The sequence below is a fragment of the Parasteatoda tepidariorum genome, chromosome 2, assembly GCF_043381705.1.
Source record: "Parasteatoda tepidariorum isolate YZ-2023 chromosome 2, CAS_Ptep_4.0, whole genome shotgun sequence".
In the NCBI taxonomy this organism is placed as follows: Eukaryota; Metazoa; Arthropoda; class Arachnida; order Araneae; family Theridiidae; genus Parasteatoda; species Parasteatoda tepidariorum.
The window spans coordinates 91,394,472-91,407,796 of NC_092205.1; the positions used below are offsets into that span (position 1 = coordinate 91,394,472).

At 29.8% G+C, this 13,325-nt stretch overlaps 2 protein-coding genes across 2 annotated transcripts in view; one reads left to right on the plus strand and one right to left on the minus strand.

Moving 5' to 3' along the window:
- LOC107439782 (dopamine receptor 2) overlaps positions 1-13,325 on the plus strand; it is a 105,648-nt gene that overhangs the window by 6,724 nt on the left and 85,599 nt on the right. The window lies entirely within an intron of this gene.
- LOC107439781 (uncharacterized) lies at positions 11,245-11,784 on the minus strand. Its single transcript, XM_016052482.1, has one exon. It carries the CDS (start codon positions 11,782-11,784, stop codon positions 11,245-11,247), a length of 540 nt encoding a protein of 179 aa, XP_015907968.1.

Here is a 13,325-nt window from a genome sequence, read left to right on the forward strand (position 1 = left end):
AAGTCAATGACTCATTAGCAGATGCCTAACGCTCCAATATCTGTTCACTTCGGAGTCTCCGTGCACAGCCGAACATTCCATCTATTGCTTCCTATCCATTACTTCGAATTTCCTACAGAGTGGGTAAATTCGAACTCGTAAAAATACCAATGCGGTGGAGGTGGTGCGCAAGGCAGTCATGACCTACCGCAAGTCTAAATTCTGCCACAGACTTTTCACGGGGTCTGTCTGAAATGCCCCGGTCTAAAATGTTCNAACATAGATAAGAGAAAAAAAGTCAATGACTCATTAGCAGATGCCTAGCGCTCCAATATCTGTTCACTTCGGAGTCTCCGTGCACAGCCGAACATTCCATCTAGTGCTTCCTATCCATTACTTCGAATTTCCTACAGAGTGGGTAAATTCGAACTCGTAAAAATACCAATGCGGTGGAGGTGATGCGCAAGGCAGTCATGACCCACCGCAAGTCTAAATTCTGCCACAGCCTTTTCACCGGGTCTGTCTGAAATGCCCCGGTCTAAAATGTTCCCCCAACTTTTCAGGGATATACGGGAAGAAAGGGACACTTTCCAATTTTTCCACACTAAATTTTTGATGTAGAGTTTCGTGGAATGAAATGATCTATTGGAATTTGGTTGTTGGATTATTTTTGTGCCTTTTTTTGCCAACATATCAGCTTGTTCATTGCCGTAAATATCGCAATGTCCTGGGATCCATTATAGTGTCGACCATTGATCTTCAGCTTCTCCAAGAGGGCCCGACAATCTTGTATATATTTTAAAAATAGCAGTGATCATTTCTAACTTATAGCTCTATTTGATTAAAAAAAAGTAGCTTATTTGCGCACATTTAAATATTTAATTATTTTATATTCGCTGTGTCAGAGAAATTCAATAAAGAACATTACGTGGCAGCGTGTGTGGTCCACGTGACCAAATTTATACTTTTATAGTTATCTGATACCACGCACCTTTTTTTAAAAAATCTCTATATATATTTCTCTTACACGGCGACGAAAAAAAAGCCTCATTACAACTCCCCGAATGGCAACGCTAGAAAATCGACCAATGATTGCCGCTAAAAATGTCGCATGCCAAATCTAGTTGAGATGGCTCAACATATAACGCTTTTAAAAACGGAAACTGAAATAACCAGCGAGAGCATAAGGAAGGCAAAAGTGAGTAGTCTTTGTCGATAGATCTCTATTTTAGTATTTTGTCGAAAGCGTTTTTTTTTCACGAATTTATTTGACGATTTTTGATTTATATCACGAATTTATTTGCTTTAACAGAATTTATTTGTTTATGCAGGTTTTTCCATTGAAATTCACTTATTTCAATTTTCATTAGACTTAATTATAGCCAAAATTTTAACCTTTTTAAAGAGATATCAGTTTTAGAAATTTTTCTTAAGATTTTATACTATGGCGCATTTCTAATAGGTTTAACGAATTACATGTCATTTATTTGAATTCAAATTTATTTTAATGACTTAGTATTTACTAAAAAGATGTAATTTTTTGTAAAAAAAAAGAGTTTTTATATGGATTTGAATGATTGTTTTGAATTCTTAGAATTTTGTGCATTTGCAATGCACCTAAGTTAGTAGCGAGCATATATGGCAGTACTTTTACTTTCGTTACTTGTATCGCCGGTACAAGTAAAAAGTACATACTTTTACTTGTACTTCGTTGCTTTTTAAATTTAGTACTTTTACTTGTACTTTCGTTACTTTTTTAGGGAAAAAGTACAAGTATTTGTAACGGAACTGTCGAATGAAATCGTTACGTTTTTCTAAAACACGGTAAGCTTTATCAAAAAAAAAAGAAAAAGATTTAAATTTAAAAAAAAAATGCTTATGTTTTTTTAATTTATAAAATTAATGTGACATATATATGCATTNTAATTTATAAAATTAATGTGCAATATATGTGCATTCACAGCTAACTTCGTGTTTAAATGCATTCGGTTTCAACTTATCATGCACATTCAATTATTTTTTACTAGCTCAAAGATCACAAAGCTATCTGAAACCCCGTGTTTGCTTTGTTTATGTTTGTGCTTTTAAAACGCGTTTCTACAGAGTAAAACAATTTTAAATTAATGGTAATTTAAATAAATAAAAGTAATAAACTAAAAATAAAAATCAATAGATAAAATTTCTGTTTCGTGCAAATCCATAAAAAGTTAGATATTAAAATTATATTTGATCTTAAAATTGCATTATACGATTATATTATAAAATTATATTATAATATTCTTCCGAATTTAAAAATAAATTAATGTCCATAACTTTCAAAATTAAAAATAATTAAATAAATAGCATCAATTTTGCAAAANCGAGCGAAGCAAACCATATAAGATTGCGTAGCAATTTTCGGGGGTTGGCGAGCGTTAGGGAGCAGGGGGTGCAGCCCACTAGTTCCTACTTTTAGTTCACACTCTCCCTATATCTTGTTCAAATTTTCAATCATTAATAAAATACTTTTTATTCATTCACTCAAGTTAAAATACATTTTTTTTAAACTTGTAGTGGATGACACTAGAGGTAGAGTTTTTTCAAATATTAATTCATTCCTTAAATTTAATTCATTTAATTTTAGTTTCACACGGGAGAAGAACTTTTAATTACTTAATAAAAAGTAAGTAAAATAAGTTTTTTCTTGCTTGACCTAAGTAGGAATTGACTTTTCTCTTATATGGCTCGCTGTTTTCAGAGAGTGAATAAAAGTATAATTCAATTTGTCACAGAAATTCCATAGGTTCTGCCAATTGAATTAAATTCCTCATTTGCTCCTTTTTTGATGTATCAACCAAAAAAGCAATTTCTCATTTTACTTTCAATTTCTTTTCCTTTTAAAATTCGTCTTTTGAAGTATTTTTAAGGAAAATGCTAAATATTTCTTATGAATTTTTTTTTTTCAAGTTGTTATTTATAAGGAAAATTATATTTTTCTCTCACTAGAATCAGTTCCATGTTTCTTTTGATTATGTAAATTTGTTGAAATTTTCACGTGCATTATGATGCGTAGAGGTTCGAAATTTCAATAAATTATTTTGTTTCCCTAAAAGCAATCAGGAACGGTTCTAACAAACAAAGGTTCAACTGATATTTCTTATTATTTTGAGTAACCAAATCAACGTCTGAAATAATAAATAATCTCATTGCATTGCACAGTAGACCAGCATCCAAGGTTTCGTGGCCAAAATTAGTATTTCGATAAAATTTGTTTCGAAATTTGGGGGTTTTTATATGCAGGTAAATTGAATTCATAGTTGAAATTTTGAAATACACTAAAAATTCCAAAAGCAAGACAAAATGGCGGCTGAAATATGGTGAGCAAAAAAAAAAATATTGTACATTTAAATAAATATAGCAATGAAAATATAATAATTTTTGTAATTTTATATTAAAACTGAAGAGCAAATTATATTTCTGAAGTAATATTACAAAATAACGCGAATTAATTACAAAATAAGGCGAAAACATGAAGAAAAAAAAACATAATTTTTGTTTTTCGGTATATTTAGTCCACCTTTGCAATACGGGCAAAATGGGGCAGGTTTTTTTCAAAAGAAGAAACATCAAAGAAAACAACAAAAAAAAGTTTAGCTAATTACCTCGTGGAACTTTTTGGAGATAAGTTTCGAAAGTGATTCAAACATTGTAAAATGTCAAATGATAAGATATAAACTATAAGTTTGTCAAGAGTATTAACTAATCGAACAAATTGAAAAATTGTACTATAATTTCAGACTAATTACTCTGATAAAAATGCAACAGTAAGGTGAAATTCCTATATATATTTCTGAAATATAAATTTAAAAGTTACATTTAAAAAAATAATTTTTAACATATTTTTCACTACAATGTACTCTCGTTGGTCCGAAAAAGATATTATAATATTTGGAATGATTATGAATACTTAATTTGGGCGATATTAAAACTGCCTAGACATATTTTAGTTGAAAATTTAATTTTGACTTTTAGCCAAAGATCATGGTCTTCTGGCCCTCTGTGCATTGCAATGAAAAAAAGAAGATTTCACTCACATTGTTTTAGAAAGAAAGATCAGCGCAACATGAAACTTTATTTATGTTTTTAATATTGCTATGAGACTCAGCGTGCCTGCTCACTCCGCCCATCAACCCCTGTGATTACTTTGAATTCATCAATGTTCTTCTCTCAAAAGTTAATATTTAAGAGGAAAATAAGAACATTTTACTTGATTGAAAACTTCATCTTCTTCAAAATTATATGAACAGGAAATAACAGTCAATACGTTTAGATTTTCAAGATTTCTTCAATTCCCTTTTCTTAATTAAGAGATGTTCTTTTGAGTAATTAATTTGGATTATAGAAATATCTTTAAGTGCGATTTCGTTTATTGGGCAGTTCTACTTAATGTTTATCTTTTAAATAATTATATTTACAGCGGAAAACGTATTTTTGTTCAAATAGATGAATGCCACAAGGATTTAATTTTTCATCAATTCTAGCTAACTTATTTCTACATTTTTATGAAGAAAAAAAAAGTATAATCTTATTGATTTATTGATTATTTAATTAGCTTTAATTTTCAAAACTATACAAGTTTTTGTTAAATAATAATTTTCCCGAAGAATTAATCTCACTTCATAATCATGACGATAATATTAATTTCAGTTTTTTCTGAAATATCTGCATTGTTTATGATAAAAGGAATGATTTTAAATTTAATATATAAGCTAATTGCATGCAATTCTAATGTTTCGAAACACATTTATTTAAATTCTACTTTTAATTAAATGAATATAATTGAAAGAATCTGTAGTAATGTTTATTTATCGAAAAAACAAATAGTCAAACTCTTTCAAAACTTCATAAAAAAAACAATAGCTATCCAGCTAGTGTAATTAAATTCTATACAAATTTATTGAGTTGATTATATGTTATAATTAATGATGAATTATTAAAAATTTCTTTGTTAACTAAATTTATATTTCCACCCTTTGCAAATCCGTAGCAAAAAATCTTCTAATAAAGAATTTAATTCTAAATCTATTTAATAAAAAAAAAATTTCAGTAACATTTTTTAAACTTCATCGAAATTAAAACGTTATAATTGCGAATCGACCTTCTATTAATTAATTACTTTGAATTATCCAGTATGATATAATTACCTTGCTCACATCCAGTTTTGGTCCATTCCAAAGTAACTGACAAATCATATGCGGTTCTTTACTTCAGTAAGAACACGCCATAAAATACATCCCACTATCTTACATTTACGCTTTTATTTTCATATTTTGTGATCTGGCAAAAATGTTACGAAAATATTTTGAATCACATTTGCAAGTTGATTGCAAGTACATGATATCTTTCTCTTTTCTCCCTTTATGTAAAGATGTCGATGTAAAGTGTATAGACATTTACATCAACAAAGTGTATAGACATTTACATTTACAAAGTCTATAGACATATAGACATTTGTCATCACTACTTCCTTTATATGTTACATTTTGAGTTTTATTCTAATTTTTTTTGTAATTTCTATTTTCTATTTTTTGCTTGATATATTTTATTTTCTCAGTCGTCTGTTTAGAAGAAATTTGGGCCCGTTAACGGACCCTTCACAAAATATCTTTTCATAAAAACGGACCCTTCACAAAATAATTTATCTTTTAATCGAACCCTTCACAAATTTGTTTATCTTCATTATTGTTTTGTTATTAGAATTAAACCTTCGAGGGGGGGGGGAGAGAATGACGGTTCGAGACAAATTAAGTTTCCCTAAGTTTAAATTCCAAATGTAGTATTCCAAGAAAATATTTCTACTTTTACAAACATCGTGAGCGCATTCTTATTAATATTATATAATTTTTTTTGTAAATAAATAATTTATCAATTTATATTTATTCATAAAATTAATTAATAGAATATTATGCAAATAAAAATTAATTTCTGGCAATTTTTTAAATAAAATATTATACATTTAAGAATTGCTTAAGTTTGCTTAATGGGTAGCACATTAAAAGTGATACATAACTAAGTTGTGTTATTTAAAATATGTCAATTGAAATTATTAAAATTGTGAGTGATTTTGTTTCCATTATTCGTCCGAAATGAATATTCTTTATTGAGCAATATAGGCTAAATACTAAATATTTGTATGTTACATCTCTTAATTTAGTAGCAGCAATTGTTGAGCAGAATCATGTTTCTATTTAAAATTTAAAAATTCCTTGAAAAGGTTTTTAGCAATTTTTGCAATAACAGGACCCTATTTGCGCAAATTCACAAAAGCAGGACCCTTGTTATAAGAATGTGACTTAGCGTTTATTTTATATTCACAAATTATGAATAGTTTTTTCACAATTTTACAAAAACAGGACCTTTCACTAAATGTCTGGACAGACCATTGCTTCTAATTTTTGCTTAATATGTTTTAGTTTCTTTTCAATTTTTTTGGTGCTCCTCGCAGTATTAAATTGATATATTTTACTTGGCTATATTCATTCTTTTACTAGGAGCCATACATATTCAAAAACCTAATAAATAAATAAGTTAATGGTTAAAAATTCTTGAAAATATACTCAATTAGAAAAATCCCGAAATTTCCCTGTAGTCTAAATGGCGTCATTTTTTTTGAATAAATACAGATCTCTACATTTTCCTATTTGAATGACAACATTTCAATTAAAGTTAAAATATTTTTGCAATCAATTCTCTTTTAGAATCCCTAGATAAATCATCCAAAATATGAAACTTTTTCATATTTTCATGACTAGATAACTCTGGGCCAATTTCTATCATTCCTGCTATGGGAATACCTTAATGTAAAATACGGGGAAAAAATCAAACACAAGCTATGAATTAATCTTAATCTAAAATAATGAAATGTCTATTCATTTGAATTAGTCGAATTCTCTTCGTATTTAATATTATATTTTATAATTTCATATTTTATAATTTTATATTTTATAATTTTATATTTTATAATTTTACATTTTATAATTTTATATTTTATAATTTTATATTTTATAACCGTCGTTGAACAGCCGACTCAATTTTTCAGGCTTACGACTACTAATGTTCAGCTCCGTAACCTTGTAATTTTGAACCCAATCCAGAAGACACGGGAACTCCTGAATAAAGTATAGGGAGAAATTTGCCTTCGTGGAGGACTTTTTGATGGAACTAACCCGTATTTGCGTTACATGGAGAGGAAAACCATAAAAACCTCCCACGGTTAAACAGATAAACACTTTAAATGTATTTATCCATACTTAAAGTAACTACAGTCCCTGGCCAAATTATTAAACGCACTATACGATTCTATGTAAAATCTTAATTATCAGTTCATACTATACAGCTTTATTGTTTTTACGTGACTGAAACCGGTTTGCACTTGTGTACGTTTGTGTAACAATGGGTTAAATTCGACGATATAATCTATAAGTATCGAATATTTATTATATGAGGTATTTATTTTAGATATTATATTAATTAGACCGAATTAGTAGACGCACTGTAGTTTTTTAATAATTTCGTGTAGCTTGGCGGCAAGGGGACTCTAACCCATGATCCGTCTACCACTGACGATATTTTACGTCAGCACTGTGGTCGGTGCAAGCCGGATGCGGAATTCGTATCTACCAGCCATCGCCGGGATTCGAACCTGATTCACCTCTTTGGGAGGATAACGCTCTATCCCCTAAGCCATCATGGCTCAGTCAAATTGTCATGTAAAATATAGCCTTAGAAATATATTTCATTAAAATGCAAAAAGCTTTTGTTCTTGTTAAAGGAGTGCACATCGCATTTCGATCTGCACTCGTCAAACACTTAGTCAATGTCTTGGTTGTGCTAGTTACAATTCAGCATAAAATTTTACAAAAAAAAATTTAATAGTGGTTCAATAATTATTTTGGCTCATTATACCTGAAGTAAATAATGATTCTGAAAAATCAAATCAACTTTAAACCAGAATATTGGGAAAGTGTTTCGTTGAATCTTTTAAAAGTGTACCACGTTTGAGACGGATTCGTTTGCACCATAATATGAAACCTTATTATGGGCCCTATTCTTATGCATCAACAAGCTCCTAATTTGATAAAAGCAAATAAGATTTTGATTCCCTTTGTGGCAACTCGAAAAGTTGTTAAAAAGTAATTTTAAGAAAAAAAGCTCTTATATTGAATTCATTCGTATTTGTATGGATTTTAAAAAAATGACTAGATCATGAATTTTGTATCTGACTTTCAAAGAGAATTTAAAAGCTATAATTTCTTTCTTCGATTAGATTCTCCTAAAAAGGTTAAAAACGGCATTAAATTTTTTCCTTATCGTGCGAAAACCGTTGTGATGAGTTCGATAAAGAAGCTCATCAAAAAGTGTTGAGAAAAGTTGATAACGGTATCGATGTTGCAATTAGGAGGGAAAAAGTGCTTCCCCCGCACAATCTCTTTGCTTTTAGACAAAGACTTTCTTCAATTGTTTCCTCCGAAGAAAAATTTGAGAAAGTTAAGATTAGGGTTAAGTTAAGTTAAGAACATGAAACAGAGATATTTTTTTTCTCATAAAAAAGAGTCACATTGATTTTCTTGCTCGTTAAGCTCATTAACCACTGTGATAGTCACACATTCATCTTTTTTTTTTCTTTTTTTAATAATCGATATTTTTTTTTGAAAATAAATAAATAAATAAATAGTAATTATGTTTAGAAAATATATAATTTTTTAACCGTCGTTTAACAGCCAACCCGATTTTGGGTTTACGACTACTAATGTTCAACTCCGTAGCCTTATAATTTTGAACCCAATCCAGAAGACAAGGGAACTCCTGCATCAAGCATTGGGAGAAATTTGCTATCGTGTAGGACTTTTTGATGGAACTAACCCGCATTTGAGTTATATGGAGAAGAAAACGACGAAAACATCCCACAGTTAGCCTGACGGCAAAGGGATTCTAACCCATGATCCGTCTGCCACTGAGTGTATTATAAGCACTGTGGTCAGTGCGAGCCAAGCCCGAATCGACAAGCCATCGGTAGGATTCGAATCCGGTTCACCTCATTGGAAGGCGAACGCCCATATCTACCACAGGACACTGTTCAGAAAATATTTTATCTTGTAACCGTCGTTGAACAGGCGACCTAATTTTGGGTATGTTAATGTTCAACTCCGTAGCCTTGTAATTTTGAACCAATCCAGAAGACAAGGAAACTCCTGGATCAGTAGCCCCAGTGGTATGATTTGTTATGGGAACATGGAGGACTTTGAGACTCGACAGATTTACCGTGTATCAGTCACCGTTTACCACACCGGCCGACGGGGATCGAGCCCAGGACCTCTTGGACATGGGCCAGTGCCCTACCAACCAGACTATCCCGGCTTAATTTTAGAAAAGATTGAATTAATTGTATCAAGCCAATAAAATATCATGGAATTGCCATGTTGCCAAAATTTCTAAAAGCGCATATTGAGCTACACCCATAAGATGTGAAGGGAGGGAATTGAAAATAAACTGGTGAATTTACTGTGAATATTTTCCTTTTCAATTTTCTCGTCAGTTTTGGAATTCCCGTCATTTTTAAAGACACTTGGAATGTTCGTACAACGGATATGATCTTCTAAGTTTTTGGAATCACTCGCATTATTCATTCTAGCGAAATGACCCCTGTTTATTACTTTATTTTTTTGTCACATATAAACTGAATTAATTATTGGATAATTAGAAATTATTGCTGATAATTTTTTTTAATATTCTGGTTACCCTATGATTCATCTTTTGGAAATCACTGTAATAGAGTATTTTTGAGGCAATTAAATAACTTACATGTAACCATATTTTTAACCTCCACCCATCTAAAATAATTCGGTTCATCTGTTTATAATAGCAAAAAACGCAAATTTAATTGAAATTTATAAATAAAATATATAATCATAAACCGCTTTACATATATAATCATAGATATTCGGTTTTAATTCGGTTTATCAGCTTACAATAGCAAAAAACGAAAAAAAATAATTAAAATTTATGAATAAAATATATAATTATATATATAATCATAAACCGTTTTACATATATAATCATAGATAGATGCTCGGTTTTAATTCGGTTTATTCGCTTACAATAGCAAAAAACAGAAAAATTAATTAATATTTATAATTAAAATATATAATTATATATAAAATCATACACTGTTTTACTTATATAATTATAGATACTCGGTTTGAATTCGGTTTATCAGCTTACAGTAGCAAAAAACGAAGAAAAAAATTAAAATTTATAAATAAAATATATAATTATATATATAATCATAAACCCGTATACATATATAATCATAGATACTCAGTTTTAATTCGGTTTATTCGTTTACAATAGCAAAAAACAGAAAAATTAATTAAAATTTATAAATAAAATATACAATTATATATAAAATCATAAACCGTTTTACATATATAATTATGGATACTCGGTTTTAATTCGGTTTATTCGCTTACAATAGCAAAAAACAGAAAAATTAATTAAAATTTATAAATAAAATATATAATTATATGTAAAATCATAAACCGTTTTACATATATAATTATAGATACTCGGTTTTAATACGGTTTATCAGCTCACAATAGCAAAAAAACAAAAAGAAATTAATCACAATTTATAAGTAAAATATACATATATAATCATAGATACTCGGTTTTAATTCGGTTTATCAGCTTACAACTGCAAAATTAAAATTTATAAGTAAAATATATAATTATCTATAAAATCATAAACTGATTTATATATAAAATCATAGATACTCTACATTTTAGAAATATTTTGACTGGTGAATTCTTCATATGCTCACGATTTACACAGTTGCTTAAGAACTTGTATAGATATTTTTCTTCTTTTTTACATAAAAAAAAAATGTTTTAATTTCGTATTAAAGGGAAAGAAAAAGTTGTTTTTTTTAACAAATCGAAAATACTCTATTTGCTAATAATTTTTTAAAATTTCCAATGGCACATTAAAAGACAATTGAACATCATAAAGATAACAATAAATCTGTAAATAAGAGAGAGCGTTCCAGTAGCGCTCCCAGATAGATTTTTGAGCGAGAGCAGAGCACCTAGACAGATGAGACAAGTCCATTACCTCGTGGAGGTCACACAATGTACAAAAGGGATCATGAACCACGTTGATGCGACATATAAATGTTTTGTCAGGCAATCGTGGCCAGCTATCAGACGAAACATGGCGACCGATATCATCCTAGGCCACTGAGGGACATTGAGAATCTGGTATATTGGAATTACGATTTTTGAGTTGCTCGTGAAAAGAGGCCCTGAAGATGTTCTTTACGAGACTTTCGATATTATAGAAAGGGAGTCTGGAATTAGATCTCTGTAGGACAGAGGCTCCCTTTTTTGCCAAGAGATCGGCAGCCTCGTTTCGCTGATTTCCACAGTGGGCCGTAATCCACTGGAGAACCACTATCTTATTATTACTGGCAAACCACTTGAGAAGATTTGAGCAATTATCGATGGTCAAAGTTCGAGAGCGACTTGGAGCAAGTATTGCTTCAAGTGCAGCCTTTGAGTCAGATAATATTACAACTTTTGAGAAGGAGTCTAAAAGCGGCCGAAGTTGTGACAGGGCCTGGTAAATGGCCGCAATCTCGCCATCGAAAGCCGATCTATAAATGCCGATGAGAGTATACAGGCAGAAAAGTTCACAGTAAACACAATCACTCATTTTAGAACCGTCAGTATATATTCTCAACCATTCTTCCTCGGGGTAGAAGGATTCCATTGTTTCGAATGTGAGATCTCTCAAAACTATATCGCTAGTCTCCGCCCTTGAGACATCCGTGATGGCGGATAGAAAATCCCCAGTCAGCAAAGGAATTGATGGGAGGTAAGAAATGTTCAATCTCAAAATTCAAATCTAACTTAGATATAATATCAGTAACTCCCTGCAGAAATCCCTTTCGTGTTTGAATCTATCTCTATCTATCTCTATCTATCTTGAATCTATCTCTATCTATCTTGAATCTATCTCTACCTATCTATTTGAATCTATCTCCGTTTTGAATCTATGTATTATTTTGAATCTATGTATTATTTTGAATATATCGATTATATTGAATATATCGATTATTTTGAATATATCGATTATTTAGAATATATCTATTTTTTCCGAAGAAATTTGGACGCTTAACTTTATTTTGTATCATGCGTTAACTAATTTGGAAGTATTCTTTTTTAATACAGCATACTTTCTGCATCTGGAACTTCAATATCTCGGAAGCCTTGTTATGTCAAAAAAATATTTTTCACAGTGGCATTACACATAATCCTAATGTTAATTTGAATTCTTATGTCAAAAAGTTTCTTCTCGGTTATGTAGCATATTTTTCGAAATAGAAAATGAATATTTTCAGAAAAATCGCAAAGCAAGTTTACTGTAAACAATTAATTATTTTCTACTTAATGCATAATTATTTTTGTCTTACTTTTAAAAATAAAATTATCATTACTGTATTTAGACTTATAGTCAACTATCATATGTATGTAAATATATATTTATCAGAAGTTATTTTTATGTTTCATGTTTTTAGAGTAATATCTTAGAATATATTTTTCAACTTTTAAGAACATATTTAGTTCTGAACTTGTTATCTCGAAAACTCGCTATCTCGAAATTTTTTTAACCTCCCTTCAACTTTGAGATACTCTACTTACAAATACAGTCCCGGGCCAAATTATAAGACGCACCTTTAGATTCTATGTAAAATCCTAATTGTCAGTATATACTTGCAGCTTTATTGTTTTAACGGTACTGAAACCGGTTTTCACTTGTTTACGTTCGTGCAACAATTGTGTTAAATTATACGATACAAAATACAAATTCGACGATTGGATAAATTAGACTACACTACCGGTCAAAAGTTTGCGAAAATTTTGAAATCTACAAAAAAAAGTTCTAAATTCAAATGTTCATAGAACTGCGAAAAATCATTCAAATGGCATGAAAATTTGATATGTTCTAATGTGAACTCTTTACAGTTAGTTACATATGATCAAATTGCAATACTTTGTTTTTTGCGAACTAAATCCACCTTTTCATCATGAGTNTATAATTATCTATAAAATCATAAACTGATTTATATATAAAATCATAGATACTCTACATTTTAGAAATATTTTGACTGGTGAATTCTTCATATGCTCACGATTTACACAGTTGCTTAAGAACTTGTATAGATATTTTTCTTCTTTTTTACATAAAAAAAAAATGTTTTAATTTCGTATTAAAGGGAAAGAAAAAGTTGTTTTTTTTAACAAATCGAA